Raw genomic sequence first — 17,383 nt, 5'->3', positions numbered from 1 at the left:
GTGATTGATGATTGATTCCACCTGTGTCCAATCACCTGCACCTCCCTTGTGTATTTAAGCCCTGTGTGCCAGTTGTCCTTTGTCGCGTCATTGTCTTACGTCACTCGTCGTTGGAGCACGTCATGTCTTGGCTTAGAAATAAAGAGCCCTTTGTTTGGAAAAACTCTGCGTTTGAGTCCTCCCTGCAACCTGCTCCAGCCCGACCCTCTGACACCATTCAGTAACAGTTGGTGATTTCACAGACCTCTAATTAACAGTAATGTTTTTGGGGGCAATTAGCTGTAGTACACAGCATTGAAAACATTCACTGATATAACACCCAATAAGAAAAACTGTACATTCGATGGTACTTCTCTTTTTACAATTTTCTCCATCTCCTCTTTGATATTTTCCCAGTACGCAAGGGTTATTGGACAATCCCAAAATATGTGTGTATGGTCCCCTATTTTACCACATTGTCTCCAACATAAAGCTACAGATGGGTCTTTTACAAAATTTGAAATAGCCAAAGGAGTACAAAAATAGCGTATTTTAACTTTCTAGTCAAATTCCTTCCACTGTTGACTATTATTTCCCTTATGACATCTATAACCGAGTTTATCCCATAACTCCTCCTCTATTACTGTATTAGCTTCTATTTCCCATTTTTCCTTAATGTTGTACGTGTTTCCAAACGTTTCTGATATCAATCTTTTATAAAGATTAGAAACCCGTTTACCAACATGGAGGCGTTTTTCTGAAACTGAGATAAAGTATTGTTCAATGCCATTTGGGATTTTGCAGATTCTTTCTTTTTCCTTATGGTTCGTAATGTAATGTCTAATTTGCAAATATCTATAAAAATCAATCCTTGATGTTTTAAATGTATTCATTTTATTATGACAGTCTGAACACACATGTCCTCTTTGTATACCTTTTTTTGTTCACTGGTTATCCTGTTTTTGATCCTGTTCCAATGACTTGTGGGTAATTCCCTTGGTCTAAGTGAGCATACAATGAGCCCTTAAAGGGTTTTTAAAAGGCTCAAACATTCCTCACGGTGTGTGTGTGAGTGTGTGGGATGGGGCGAAAGCCTCCAGGGAGTCTGTCTGAGGAGTCGTTGTTCTCCCTCAAAGGAAAAGCCACTCTAAAGGGACAATACTTCATCTTTTTTCTCTTGAACCTCTTAAAAAATGAATTGGTACACACTATATACGAAACCACTACATTACCAACACCACAAAGAGATTAGGAATTTAATTGAATCAGTTGCAGCTGAAGCAGATTTTTGCTGTCAACTGTTTCTTAATGGTTAAATGTATTTCAGGTGTAGTAGCTCCACCTAGAGGAATAATTCAGAATGACATCTCCTGCTTTACTTCATGAGAGACGGGAATAAAAGCGTCCTTGTTCTGTCACTGCAGGAGAGTCTTTCCACTGCGCCATAGACGTGGTTCCTGTGAAGAACGAAGATGGCTTGGTCATCATATTTATTCTCAACTTTGAGCTCCCCACTGATCCCAGACCCACCAACAGCTCCCCCGCCAAGGAGCTCAACAGAGTGCTGCAGATCCCCTGGCTGACCCTGGGTACGTTTCATGGACCCTAAACTCAGGTCATCACATGTGTGAGGAAGGAGGGGGGACACTGGTTCCTCACCACACTAACAGTGTTCTTATTTAATTATTATCTAATATGTTAAGTATTAGCTCAGATTGTAGGCTACATTATTGTTAATCAAGCTGCAGCTAACTGTTTGTTAGACACAATACTGCATTGTTATTGGGGAAGTTTGTTACTTTAACACCACAGTACAGTTAATGGTTTTGTCATCAGTCATCATAACAGCATCAAAAGCTTCCTTTATGATTTGAAATGGTAAAGATATAGTGGCAATCAACAAACACCATCTACAATGTGTATTTCTCCAAAATATGAAACTTCAGGTCATCCCGGTCAATATTTTAAGTAATTAATTTCACTGTAAAACTGAATTAATTACAATAAGATAATTGTAAAGTATATAACATATATATATATATATTTTTTTGGGGGGGGGGTTGTGTGTATTGCAGATTTTTGAAAATAAATATCTTTTTAGAAAATGCAAACTCTTTTATTGAGTATGTGCACATCCAATGTTGTTCTTGGTTAAACAGCATATATGAACATACAATATCAATAAACTAGACACACCAATTAATTCATGCATAAGGACACTTATGCACACACAATGTCACACACACCCATCTTTAGACCACAGCCAACTCACCAAAAGTACAATTTTAACATTATACTTTTGGTTCACATTATCTGAAGCCAGATAGGAACTTGAAAAACCAATTACTCCCAAATGGAAACATGTCATATTATAAATATTTGTTTACAGTGATGATTATTGACGTTTCTGAACCAAAAACCACACATTGTGACCTTTGTGAAATTACGTCGATTAAGGCGAAGAGGTTGGAAAAAACATCACAGTTTGTGTCAAAATATGAATCTGACGATATACCTTGAAATGATATTAGGGCGATAAATATGCACATAAACATGCACGTTTAGCTGACGTTTTTTGCTTTGTGTTTCATTTAGTGTTCTCCTGGGGGAAACCCCATGGTCATGCTTTAGACGGCATATGACTAAACAAACTCTGTTCATCCAGCTCGGCGGCAGCGTCTGCGCGTCCTCCTGCAATCACTCAGCTCCAGCGCCAGTGTCCTCTCTCAGGATTCAGAGCTAGGGGCTCCTCGGGCCGACCTCTCTCCCCTGGGACACCAGTCTGTGGCCCTGGACAAGCTGCTGTCCTTCCCTGAGAGACAGCAGCTTGAGGAGGCAAGAGCTGCACTCCTGCTGTGGGACCCAGAACGGGAAGAGGAAAAAGGAGAGCGACAAAAAGGGGGAGAGAGTGGCTCGTTGGTGGCGAGGAGGCGAAGGAGCGAGGGCGACAGAAGGAAAAAGGATGGAGCTGATGTTGGTGGGTTGCTGCTGGATTTAAGTGGAGGAGGAGTAGGGCGGATGAGAGGGAAGGAGCTCCTCACAGGTTCGTTTCAAGTTCCAGCCTCATCACCTCCAACACTGGGCCAGCCATCCGCGCCACAGAGGTATGTCAATCTTTTCATATTATACTTGTAGTGTTGTTATTGCAGTTGTACTTTTGATGCTGTATGTGACTGGTGACCCTATCTCATGCACATTTTTGCAAAAAAATAACTAATATATAGTTAACTATATAATATTATATTATAGCTTATTGTAATAGCCTTATTAACATGTTTTGTACTGAATGTCTTTTCAGGATAATAACAATAGTTCAACCTGTGAAAAACACAACAAAAAGTTGAACTAGAAAATGCATTTTCTGCTGAAAATGCGTTGGAATGCAGAAAGCTGAAATTAATTTCAAAAAGTTGCTTAAAGTACAGAAATGAAACAAGCTGAAATGATTCTAAACATTGCTGAAAGAATAGAAAAAGCTGAAATACATTTAAAAATGGCTGAAAATACAGAAATGAGAAAAGCTGAAATGAACTTGAAGCAATTGCAAAAAACAGAAATGGGGGAAGCTTCTATGAATTTGAAAACACAGAAATAATAAAATCTGAAATTAATTTAAACGTTATTGAAAGAATAGAAATTAAAAATAAATGTTCTGTAGTAATATAAGGTTTAGTACTAGTTATAGTTGTAATTGTGGTACTAGCAGTAGTAGAAGTAGTAAGTACTAGTTTCACTAGTATTTGAAAGCAATTGTGGTGTACCTATTGTTGAGGTACAGATAATCATTGAGGCTTTTATTTGAAATAATAGCAATTGGGTGGGGGGGTTTGAGAGACAGAATGTTTGTTATTCAAACCAAATGGACTTGGTAAAATAGATTTGTACAGCGCTCTTCTAGTCGTCTGACCACTCAAAGCGCCTTAGCACTACATGACATAATTCACCCATTCATACACTAATGACAGGACCTATCATACACAGTGGCACCTGCCCATCAGTGACTAACTTCAAAGCAGAATTAGTGACAGTATGAAACATGATTAGTTCCCCAACATTCACCGTGCCTCCACCAAGCTAAATCACCACAAGTTAACCAAATTAACTAAAACCACACAAAGGGTTATTCTCTTGTCGCCTACACTCTAGAGCCCTTTCTCAATACCTGAGACGGCGAGAACGGACTTGCGTTCCTGCAAGAATAGACTCGGGAGACGAACTCAGGAGTCCTGACTCACGGGTTCGGGAGAACGGACATTTCCGCATTTGGAACAGCAGCTGACTTGATGACCACGTCAGCTGGTCCTGCAAATACGTTTTAATTTAGTTTTTGACTGAAGTATTTTACTATTAACAAGCTTTTGTTTCATTTAAAATTAGAAATGGCAAATATATATGTATATATAATCAGTCAAAATAATTAGCTTTATCATTTTAGGAGGAGGAGGTTGGATACAGTAACAAAAAATAAACAGTAAATATTTGAATGCACACACACCTACTGTTTGTCTTGTTACTCAAACATCAAGAGGCTGATAATCAGTGTAGTGGTCCTCGTACAGCAAGCTGCTGACCACACATCAAAGATCTTACAGAGAACTATACAATAATTCATATGTGGATTTTTTATTATAATTCAAAGCTTCTTTGAAACTTACGTTTTGTTGCTGGATTAGTCTCAATGACGGTCGGTCTCCTAATGTCCTTTAATTAAAACATCGTTAGTTTTAATGCACAATGATAGAAAATATCAAGCTGAACTCTGTGGATACAGACAAGACGTTAAAGTTACATTTAAACATGAAGTTATAAATCTAAACTCTGTCCTCAAACAGAAGTAACATCAGTCTCTGACATCACATTAAAACGTATGACGACTCGTTATAGTATTGTTATGTAGCAGGTCGAACCAACCATAAAGAAAGTTATATTCAATGTAGGATTTAATTGGAGTTTAGAACAATTATTTCACGCTGAAACATTTCCCCTTGTTCATGACCATGCTTTAACAGGGAAACACCGGTCCTACTCAAGCGGGAGTTATTCTAACTGAAGGGGGCTCATTAACCAGAACAAAACCTGGAGCAAAACTATTTGGGGTAGCTAAATAATAATAATGCCAAATAATGGCATTTTGAGAGACACAAGACTCTACCGAACGCATGAGTGTAGTTTTTATGTCTCTATGTGTTTTAAAACTGCTCTACCAACAGTTTACAAAACATGTACCTTCTGTTTCCTGATTTCGTCCACACTCTAAGTGCCACTCTAACTTCGAAAGGGACCCAAAAACTAATGAAACATAATTAGTGATTATGAAAAAAGTATAATAGATATCAACAAGCTGTTTTTGAAGTTGAAAAGGTGTCTCTAGATCCAAGATTGGAAATGCTAAAAAAGTAGGATTTGAAAATTGAATCCATTGGAAACCATGTTAAAAAGGTTTTTGATTTTAATTTATATTAATTTAATTATAAGAGCTAAACAGCTGAAAAGTTATAGCACACCTCTCCTGAAGGACACATTTTAATATTTGAATATATATTCAAATATAATATAATTAATAGCTGAAAGTGAGAAGGAGTTGAAAGGTGCGGCAGAAGAAATAGAAGAATAATAATAAGATGAATAAGTTAAATAAGGATTAGAAGAACAATACTTGGAATTCATCACTGCTTTTCAACAAATGTTTGGCAATAAAGATTCTTACTTGGTTTTAAACCTTTACATCTTCAAGACACTGAAGACCCAGTGCTTCACAACAGCACACTGCTCCTTAATTACTTAAGGATCGGTAAAAATAATAATTGCCCCATGTGGAATTAAAGAATTATGAATAAAATAATAATGATAATTATTTTAAATAAAAAAAAACATTTAATATATTTTTATTTTTTTTAAATCTAGATTTCCCCCAGTCCCTCGCGCCCCACCTGTAATACCTCCACGCCCCACCAGAGGGTCGCGCCCCAGTTTGAGAACCACTGCAGTAGTATATCATTACAAAAATGTTTTACTATTTTCATTCATGTTCTGTCCCAAGGAAGAGTCATCGGTGTCCATAAATGCATTAATAAACACTCATGCTGACCACTACATATAATGTAGTGTTCATGATCAGATCTATATATACGTATAAATGCTGTTAATACTTAAATGATTGCAGTGATCTGACCTTTTCAAACATTCAACACACAGAAACATGATTCTCAGAACAGGTTGTTGTCTACCTGGTGAATGTGCGTCTGATATTCTCTCTTGGAGCTTTTGTAACCAAAACTTGATGATGAGGAGGCTGAAGGTGAGTGGAGAGCACGGCCGTCCTCCAACCAGAGGAGTGGTGGTTCCATCCCACATGAAAACCAGAACATTAATGATTTGTAAATTATTTAAAATGAAAGGATAGAGACCACAACTATACAAAATCAACTAACTGCAGTCCTACACAATGACACGCATACGGTGTTCATTTTAGGACATCCTCAGATCTCAGACTCAAGAATCAGACTCAGAAAAAAAGTCCTCTGACTCAGGCGAAACGGTGTGTAGCACACTTGGACAAACGTGACATCCAGGCATGCATTGATTTCGATGAATCTTTTATTTACCAATGAAGAGTGGAAGAAGTGCGCATCAGCGCAAATTTACAGATACACTTGTTCTCAGGGCCGGTTCTCTCTTCTTCCTTCTTCCTTTCCTACTTTTTCCCTCAAAACCCGCGAAAACTCATCGCCCACTTCACTTCCGGCTAATTCTACAATCTATTTGTGTGTTGTGGCATTCAACTTTGCTGTTGTCAATACATAAGTTAAAGGGTTATTGTCTGTGTAGACCAGTGGTTCTCAACTTGTCTGGCTCCGGGACCCACCTTTACCCCTTAATGACGAGCTGCGAGCCAATTTGATCGGTCAACGGGGGGTGCTTCCGCGTTTGCTGGCGGTGTCAACGAGGGGGGGGGGGTGCTTCCGCGTTAGCGTTAGGCAGGGGTCAGGCAGGAGGCAGGCGTGGTCAGATAGGCGGGGATCGTTCACTGCAGCAGGCCGAGAAAGACAAGGAGAAAAACGCTAGAAGGCTTGGCAAAAGACACGAGACGATCTGGCAGGGAGCCGACAAACGAACAGAGGTTAAATACACAGGGGAGGCAATCAGGGAACGGGAAACACCTGGGAGGGGGCGGAGACAAATAATTGACGAGACACAGGCTATGAAGGAATAACAACCATTCAGAATGTCTTAGTTAGGTTCTCTTTATTCCCCAAATAACTTCTAAACATAAATAATTCACATAAACAAACATGAAAAGAAATAAATTATATAAAAGATAAAATTATAAATACCAAATAACACCACAATTACTAAAAACACAGATTTGGAACTGAACATTGTAAACGCAGAAAGTATTCAAGTATATAACCGGTTAAGTAATAATGTGCATCAGTACATAATATAATATATAAATAATATACATAAGTACAAAAAATTGTTAGATAATTTAAAAAGAGAAGGAGAACAAACGCATCAGAGGCACGTCTGGAAGAATTCAGCCAAACAACTTCTCTCATTCTGGTTGATTTATTCGTCAAATCACAGGTCAAGTATAAGCGCTGCGTTTGCAAAGGCAGGAGCAATCCTGCCGGCCCGCAGCCCGGAAGAACACACTAACTAACATCAGCAAGAACATCATGTTTTATAACCCGAAAGACAAAGATAAGATTCCTATTGGCCCTAAGCTGGCGTAGGGGAGGATCTTCCACCCCCCGCATCTAAAGATCCGGTCACATTCAATGTCCAGAACTCTTAGCCTAACGTAAACAATGAACAGTGAACATGAAAAGTGTGGATGTTAGATCGTGTGGTGTGAACCCCCCTTATCTGGCACATCTGCAGGTTGACCCGCTGACCTTGCTTCCTCAGTCAGGACAGAAACCGATCCCATATATATGTAACCCAAGAAGCTTCTGTTTATACGTTTGTTTTCTAGCTCTCAACGACATCAGTCAGGGCACCCCTATCCTGCCAGACTGTCTCGGCCTCGCTCGGCACATCCTGCTTGGTCTCTAACTTTGAAATCACAAGAAAAAGTTTGGGGACCCCTGATTTAAAACATTGTCTTACCTGAGAGCGACGCGCGAGCATCACCCCGCTGTTTCTTCTTTTTTCTTTTTTCCGCCCCCGACTCTTGATGCCTTTTCGAAGCCATTTTAAAGCTGTCTGCCACATTTGAGATTTGAGGCAGAACAAACCACTGGGAGGTGGGGGGAGGGGGGGCCGCACAGGAGGTTCCCCTTTTTCTCGACTAATTTGGTCTAGGCCTATTACTTTTGTATTGCTTTTGCATATTAACATGCTTTAGACATATTTTATTTGTTATTTATACTAGTAGCCTACTGTGATGATTTTTCACGTCCCCGATTTTTTGATGCCCCCCCAGGCACTTGGTGCCCTACGCGCAGCGCGTGATGTGCGTGTGCGGAGCGCCGGCGCTGCTTGTTCTCTCTTCTTCCTTTCCTACTTTTTCCCTCAAACCCGCGAAAACACATCTCCCGCTTCACTTCCTGTACAAGGACCCGTTAGGTGACCTCAGTGCCTGTACTACTAAGTTAGCAAGTACAAATGTCTACTTGTCATTACAACGTTGTTATTAATGTTCCAATGGCAGTGCGTAAGCTAGCGATAAAACTGCTAACGTTAGCTTGAACAACACGAGAGGAAGAATGACTCCGTTTGGTTTGACTCAGTTTAGTTTGACTCCGTTTCGTCTGACGCCGTTTTGTTTGACCCCGTTTGGTTTGACGGAGTTTTTTTTAAGGTCTTTCTGAGACCTGACACCGTTTTGCCCGGATCTGAGGATGTCCTAAAATGAACACCGTACCCGCATTGTAGCCACGCTCCTTATTGGTCAAACAGTTGAGCATCTGAAAGTCAGTAACTGTAAGTCTGAATTGTGCTTGTTGGCCAGAATGCTCTCAAAAAACACATGAAATAGTGTAATCAGTCTGTGGCGGTGCGCCTCTTAATTCATCCCCAGTTTACCGATAAAAACACAATTTAAATGGCTTTGGATTTTACGAAGGTCATTCGCTTTTAAATTTGAGTAATTGTTTTTCAGCCAAACAATACAACACTTGTACAAAGACAATAAAGGCGACCATGAATATGAGATGTGAGATTATGGATATGGCTTCAGCATGTCATTTTAACACAACCAGTCAAGAGCTTCTGTAAAATCACACAATACATGCAGTGCAAAACTCTTGCCTTCTCCAGCCTTTCTGAAAGATGCTAGCAGTTAACCAAGATTTAATTTTGAACCTTGTGTGGTAAAATGATCCTTTTTTATCTTTTCCTTCTTGAAGTATGATTAAGTTATCTGATCCAGGGGTGTTCAGTCGTACTATAGTGACATCAGTATAACATCACACACCTGGACCTCGAGTTGCACGTTTAAATAACGTGGTCACATGAGTAGACAGAGGTTGAGGCAAAAGAAATCAATCAAAGAAGGCAAAAGATTAACTGCATGGTCACCAAACCATGAACTCGGACTGCTGGTTCTTGCAGCAGATCTCGGTTGAGAAGAACCATTGTGTAGATGCTACCAGTCACATTGTTTGAGGACTGACGTTTAAAGGCCAGCTTGTAGATGTCCATTCTGTCCAGGGGAGAGGAAAGAGGGAGAGGCCCAGATGAAGACGACTGTCCTCTCCACAGGAACTATCCTCCCAGCACGCTGGATGGCAGCTGTAGGACATTGAGACATTCCTCCTCAGAGGATGCCATCAAGAGCGGGCAGAGTTACTGGGAGAAGAGGCAGCAGCTGAGACACAGCTGTACTGGTGAGAATAACTCGTCCCTTGCCCCAGTGAGTCCGAAAAGAGACGTTCTGCAGTCAGATACAGGCCATTGCAGTGTTTTACTTCGAAGCAGGTTCCAGTCATACAATCTACTGAACATCTTTCTCGTGGTCGGAGGTAGCTCGTTTGAAAAGTAATATTGATAAATATCTCAAAATATCTAAAAAATGTCACAAAATACGCCTTAAAAATAAGGGGTGTTTTTCATTTCTCACTAAGTGTCCAAACTTAAAGACACCAAAGAAACACAGAGTGACCTATTGTGAACGAGGAAGGATCAAGAATCATTCAGCTAAATGCAAGATTTCAGCCCCTTAGGTCACATCTGACCACGTAGATGTTCTAGATGTGCATAATGATGGAATGTGCTTGCCATTTGTACCAGCTTATCAACATCACTATAAACCTGCAGTCACTTTACATTTATGTCCCAATAATAGGAGCTGACAATAGTTGTACTCATGCACGTACATTTGTCTTAGTCCCAGCAGGAGAGCTTCAACATTCAGGCTCCTTGTACTACTGACCTGTAGTCTATACCAAAATCAACTATAAGTCACATCCACGTCCTTCTCCTCCATTAAAGTTTGCCTGTATATAAGGAATATACTGTACATTTAATGCAACATATTTTTTTCTTATTTAAACAGAACTGGAGGCTCTTTTATATTCAAAATATCAAGACTCACGTTCCTCAGTGTTTGTTTGTTGTAATTTAACGTGACTTTGATTCACGGTGACTTCTGATCCACCTCTCCTCTCCATCAGCTGGGATGGTCACCACCAGAAAGAGCAGCGTGCCATCTGGTTCATCAGACAGTTACTCGCGCCGCCGGACCAACAGCCAGGTAACGCGCAGAGACACGCCCATACCTGCGGTCTGTTCCAACGTAGAAGGAAACATCGAACATTCAGCTCTACCCAGATGTTAGCACGGGCACTCCAAATAGCTTCTTTCATGCGCCATGCTAATCTCTGTGTGATTTCTGCACATGCAGCAGATGACCCGGAGCCTACAGGACACAAAGACGGAGGCCTACGTGGCGTTGCCCCCAGGTGAACTGAGACCTCCCTGCAAACTGATTGACCGAACACACCATGTCACAGAGAAGGTCACCGAGGTGAGCGGAGATCACCCTGCTGTTGATCGGTTCAGAGTTTTTCTGCTGGCCTCTGATTCAGGGAATACAGCCGATGGACAGTTAACAGTTCCAGATTGGGGGTGTCTTTAAAATGGTGGCTACCTTTGGGCCGGTAAACAACGGGTTAACAGTAGGTTCTTTTCACTGAAAACCAGGGTCTGGCTTTAACACAGTCGATGAGCGGTGACCAGAAACATTCAAACGTTATGACGTTCGCTCAGAAGGTAGAATGTTTCATCCCCAGCTCCTCCTATCCATGTCAATGTGTCCAAAAAAGGGTTTTCCATCCAAAAATGAGGGATTAAATAGTTGTGAAAGACAGGCGTCACTGTGTGTGGTTCTCATAACTCAAATATATCCATTGTAAACTGTAGCAGCTTTTAGTCTGTTAAAATTTGATGAAAATGTTCATTAATTTTTCTCAGTAAAAGAATACATACTAAATAAATAATGATAATTATTATACATATATATTAGTTGCTTTGCGTGTGAGGGCACTCATAATGTTGTGATGTTATAACTAAGAGGAGGCAGTAAAGCCTCCACATTGTTTATGGCATATTTAAAGACCACTTTTGTGGAGAGAGGAACTTTTTACCTAGTTTATCATTTTCAATGTGTATCTACATCAGGGCCGGGTCTAGACAGGCATGTATGAGGGGGCAGCCACAAATCTTGAGGGGCATTGTGCTCCAGCACCTAGCTCCAGCACGTAGTTTGAGGGGGCACAACATTTATTTGAGGGGGCCAGGCCCCCTCTTGCCCCTGCCTAGACCCGGCCCTGATCTACATTAAAGTGTCCACAGAACGTAGAAGTGGATGCATTAACCTCTGGCTATGAGGGATGTTCTGTGGTTTTTCGTCTAATAATAGTTGTTTTGAAAGCAGCATTACTAGAGTTGATGCCGGATTCTCGGCTGAAACGAATATCCGGTACGGATAAAGCACTTTTGCCGAGTACGAGTATTATACGAGTAATACGAGTCAATATCTGTGCTCGGATTGAATAAAAGTCCTCATTGGGTTGCTGTCTGTGTCTGCGTTCTGTGAATGGCTGGTAGTCACAGCGCCCCTCCCCTACACACATACTGTTTATTATTGTTGCTGTGTCAGCCCATTTCAAGACAACCCGACAATTTACGGGTTAAATCCTTCATACTTCCGGGTTAAGCCCCGCCCAATTTCGGGTTAGGCCCCGCCCAATCCGAGTACAGATACAGATAATTCATATGGTTCAACAGATACAGATACAGATAATGCTGTACTCGCTCATCTCTAAGCATTACACAGGCTTGCTATTTGTAGCATTTCCATATCCCACTGATGACCTTTGTCTTATACACTCACCGGCCACTTTATTAGGTACACCTGTCCAACTGCTCGTTAACACTTAATTTCTAAGCAGCCAATCACATGGCGGCAACTCAGTGCATTTAGGCATGTAGACATTGTCAAGACAATCTCCTGCAGTTCAAACCGAGCATCAGTATGGGGAAGAAAGGTGATTTGAGTGACTTTGAACGTGGCATGATTGTTGGTGCCAGAAGGGCTGGTCTGAGTATTTCAGAAACTGCTAATCTACTGGGATTTTCACGCACAACCATCTCTAGGGTTTACAGAGAATGGTCCGAAAAAGAAAAAACATCCAGTGAGCGGCAGTTCTGTGGGCGGAAATGCCTTGTTGATGCCAGAGGTCAGAGGAGAATGGCCAGACTGGTTCGAGCTGATAGAAGGGCAACAGTGACTCAAATAACCACCCGTTACAACCAAGGTGGGCATAAGAGCATCTCTGAATGCACAGTACCTCGAACTTTGAGGCAGATGGGCTACAGCAGCAGAAGACCACACCGGGTGCCACTCCTTTCAGCTAAGAACAGGAAACTGAGGCTACAATTTGCACAAGCTCATCGAAATTGGACAATAGAAGATTGGAAAAACGTTGCCTGGTCTGATGAGTCTTGATTTCTGCTGCGACATTCGGATGGTAGGGTCAGAATTTGGCGTCTACAACATGAAAGCATGGATCCATCCTGCCTTGTATCAACGGTTCAGGCTGGTGGTGGTGGTGTCATGGTGTGGGGAATATTTTCTTGGCACTCTTTGGGCCCCTTGGTACCAATTGAGCATCGTTGCAACGCCACAGCCTACCTGAGTATTGTTGCTGACCATGTCCATCCCTTTATGACCACAATGTACCCAACTTCTGATGGCTACTTTCAGCAGGATAATGCGCCATGTCATAAAGCTGGAATCATCTCAGACTGGTTTCTTGAACATGACAATGAGTTCGCTGTACTCAAATGGCCTCCACAATCACCAGATCTCAATCCAATAGAGCATCTTTGGGATGTGGTGGAACGGGAGATTCGCATCATGGATGTGCAGCCAACAAATCTGCGGCAACTGGGTGATGCCATCATGTCAATATGGACCAAACTCCCTGAGGAATGCTTCCAGCACCTTGTTGAATCTATGCCATGAAGAATTGAGGCAGTTCTAAAGGCAAAAGGGGGTCCAACCCGTTACTAGCATGGGGTACCTAATAAAGTGGCCGGTGAGTGTATATTTGCAACCAATAATGAACCAGTGAGATTAAATGCAATAAACTAGTAAATTATATTTCACAATCTTTTCTCTGAAATGTTTCAGAAAGCAGTTTTTAAGACGTGGGTAGGGGACTGCTGAAGGATTGGGAATGGTTTGATTGTTTGTCCTTGTGTCTAACTTTCTTTCTCCAGGACAGAGAGAGCAGGTACAAGGTCAGAGATACTGCTGCTATCATTGTGGAAACAAGGGAGCTGACTGCCCTTTACAATGTGTGTGTGTGTGAGAGGGTGTGTGTGGGGGCGGGGGGGTCTGATTGCAGACGCTATTGTTAGCTTAGAAGGGCACAAATGGAGGCTTGATGGTCTATGGTGGACTTGTCCAAAAATTCCTTTGAAAATGCACCAGCAGAGTCACTGTAAACTCAGAGTGACCCGCTAACGCTGCTTTTTCCTTGCTTACTTCCTAATGAGAGGTAATACTGCCCAGTCATGATGAAAATAAAACTGCTTCACATGAATAAGTTGCCCACATCAATGTCAGAGAAACCATTTTTCTTGTTTAACAAACCTAGCGTGTGGACTTTTGAATGATTCACTATTACTTTCAACCAGCAACCACGAACAAGCACATTATTGTGAGCTTTTAGCTGTCGCCACTTATATGACAAATGGTGTACCATATACTGTATCTCCTTATTTGAGAGGTGACACCTTCCCTCCTAAAAAATGAAACCTCTTTTCTGCCATTTTTCTGCTGTGAAAATGTTACTACAATGTAGTAATGATACTACTGCGTATCTGGAGAGGAGGAGTGAAGAATACCGAGTGAGTCAAAGAGGGGGAAGTGAGAGAGAGCGGAGAGGGGCAGCGTGGATCCAGCTGTGGGACTGAAAGCACTGAGGAGTACAACTAAAGCCCAGATAACTGGGTGACGATAAAGGAATGAGAGCAGGAGGAAAAGAAGAGATAGAAGTCTGTCAGAGAGGAAAAGGCAGTGAGAGAAACTGAAATGATCGTGCAACAAACGAGAAGCCTTCGAACTGCTGCTGGGAGACATTACTTACTTTACGCCTGAAGACTACAGGACTTGTTGAGCCCTTCTTGGTCTACCTTGTGTCATTCAGGACTCCCGTCTTTGTGCTGGAGGTAAATCTCTCTCAATGTGTGGCTGGGAACAACAACGAATAAGACTACTGTTCTGGTGATCTTTGCATCAGTAAATGAGAAAGCATTGCTACAAGACAAACAAGATAATGACTTAAATTATAACAAATTAAAGGGAAACATCTCTTGTTTGACTGACCTTTCTGAACTTGAACTAAACTTACCTGTCATCCAAGAATCTAAATTGAAAGACCCCAGCCCTGTCCCATTGACGTTTATTGTAGATCCACAGTGAGGATAGCAGATGTGGGGGACAAAGGCAGACAATAATTGGTTGAATAGGTTGACAAACTCTCAGAGATGAGGGGAAAAAAGCAAGCAGCGTGGCGAAGGAAGAAGGAGAGCAACTGAAAACAGAAGTGAACTGTGGAACATCTGAGACGGGACGAGAGAAGAAGCAGACAGGACAGAAGCTGGACCATGTCTTTATTGAGTAGTGGGTCCCAGGGCGGCCTGTCAGGTTTGAAGCGTGAACGCAGAGACAGCAGAGTGCAGCGAGCTGTCCGCATCTCCTCAATAGCTCATGAGGTAAGTACAACAGTGTGTTTTCAACATATCATTTAATGGATTTTACCTGGTATTTTTTGAGGGAGCATCACCACAAAAACTGCTGTTCAGGATTGGTATTTTATAAACAACATCATTTTCTTGGATACCCAAATAGTCATTAACACAAATATAGTCAGGGATTTTTCATCCTAATGTACAATTATAAATTGAATTTGACCATGTGAAATAATTTTTACATTTATTGGCGGCATCTCTCCTGGTGGACGGAGGAGAGGGGGTGTCTTTGGTGGACGGAGGAGGGGGGGCGTCTCTCCTGGTGGACGGAGGTAAAGGGGTGTCTCTGGTGGATGGAGGAAGGGGGGCGTCTCTCCTGGTTGACGGAGGAGAGAGGGGGTCTCTGGTGGACACAGAAGGGGGCGTCTCTCCTGGTGGACGGAGGAGAGGGGGTGTCTGTGATGTCTTGACTATGTTGTACCTGCACCACACATTCAATTGATGCTTCAGTAAACTATTACGGTTCAAGCCATGAAGACATGTCCGTTCAAGCCATGAAGACCGCCCCATCTTTTTATTTATTTTCAATATCCGAGACCTAAAGCTTAACGTATGTAACAAATGTTTGTACGTGTGCATGATAGTGTCATTGTATCCCTACATATTATTAAGTTGTTTTGGATAAGATCTCTAGAAATGTCCTTCGTTTATCAAGTAATTCATCAAACTTTTGTTTTGAGTTTTGACAAGCGGCGCAAGCACTGATTGTAATGAACGGCAGGTGGATGGAAAAGCTACGAGAGAAGTGGGTGTGTGTGCTAAGGTGTGAGATGAGTGTGTCAGTGGCCCTTTCTCAATATGCGTCCTTGAGTGGACTTTTGTTCTCGTGGACTCGTGAAACGTCATCAGTTGCAGCCCGAGTACTGTTCCAAATCATTACCTTATCTTAAAGAGCTTGTTACACCGTATTGCCCTACAAGGCATCTGCGCTCCATAGATGCTGGGCTACTTGTGGTTCCTAGAGTTTTAAAAAGTAGGATGGGGGCCAGAGCCTTCAGTTATCAAGCTCCTCTTTTGTGGAACCAGCTTCCACTTTCAGTCTGGGGGGCAGACTCGGTCAGTTCATTTAAGATAAAGTTTAAAACGTTCCTCTTTGATATTGCTTATAGTAAGGGCTGGCTCGCCGTCTCAGGTATTGAGAAAGGACCAATGAGTGTATATGGCAGAGGGGAAGAGAGAGAGAGACCCGGATCCTGACAGTACCCCTCCCTCAACAAGTGCCCCTAGGCGGTTCCGAGGATGGAGTCTGGCGAGACCGGTAGAAGTCCTCAATTAGAGAGCGGTCCAGGACGTCCCGGGCCAGAATCCACTGCCTCTCCTCAGGACCGTACCCCTCACAATCCACCAAGAACTGGTGGCCCCGCCCTCTGGGACAAACATCCAGAAGCTTGCAGGCCCTGTAAATAGAGTCCACCTATTCAAGAAGTGGGGGGGGGAGAGCGGGGCGGGTGCGCAAATGACAGGCTTGAGACACGAAACATGAAATACAGGATGTATCTGACGTAACGTACCGAACAGCTTTAATTTGACGGTTACCGGATTAAAAACCTTAACAATAGAAAAGGGACCGACAAAACGAGGCATGAGTGGGCAGATTGTGAGTAGAAAGCCACACTTTCTGCCCACAAACGTATCTGGGCGCCTTTACACGACGGCGGTTGGCAGCCTTACGAGTGTGCGTTCTGGTACGACATAAAGCGGATCTCACTCTCCTCCAAGTGCGCTTGATGTAAAAAGCGGAGGTTGATAGCCGATTCAACTCTCAAAAGGAGACAGACCGGTGGCGGATAAGGGTAAAGAATTATTACTGCATGTTAAATACGTAACATGCGCCCGAGAATCTGGTTGGTCCGCTCGGATTGCCCATTGGTCTGCGGGTGGAATCCTGATGACAGACTGGGGGAATCCCCAATCAGTCGGCAGAACTTCCTCCAAAACAGAGAGGCAAATTGAGGACCTCTGTCAGACACAATGTCCGAGGGAAGACTGACTTAAACACATGATTGACCATAACCTGCGCGGTCTCACGGGCGGACGGTAATTTGGGAAGTGGAATAAAATGGGCCGCCTTAGAAAAACGATCGACAACCCTCAGGATAACTGTGTTACAAGCGGATGGAGGGAGACCGGTAACGAA

At 42.3% G+C, this 17,383-nt stretch overlaps 1 protein-coding gene across 1 annotated transcript in view; it reads left to right on the top strand.

Moving 5' to 3' along the window:
- The window catches only part of LOC119209928 (potassium voltage-gated channel subfamily H member 6-like), a 71,022-nt gene that overhangs the window by 6,071 nt on the left and 47,568 nt on the right, over positions 1-17,383 (top strand). The window contains exons 3-7 of the mRNA XM_062557887.1: positions 1,404-1,568; positions 2,645-3,083; positions 9,637-9,812; positions 10,599-10,678; positions 10,829-10,951. Coding sequence (XP_062413871.1) covers positions 1,404-1,568; positions 2,645-3,083; positions 9,637-9,812; positions 10,599-10,678; positions 10,829-10,951 — 983 coding nt within the window. The remainder of the gene's footprint in view (positions 1-1,403; positions 1,569-2,644; positions 3,084-9,636; positions 9,813-10,598; positions 10,679-10,828; positions 10,952-17,383) is intronic.

This window comes from Pungitius pungitius, chromosome 15 (genome assembly GCF_949316345.1).
Source record: "Pungitius pungitius chromosome 15, fPunPun2.1, whole genome shotgun sequence".
Taxonomy (NCBI): Eukaryota; Metazoa; Chordata; class Actinopteri; order Perciformes; family Gasterosteidae; genus Pungitius; species Pungitius pungitius.
The sequence above is the reverse complement of the archived record's forward strand: the minus strand, read 5'-3'. Positions and strand labels throughout refer to the sequence as shown.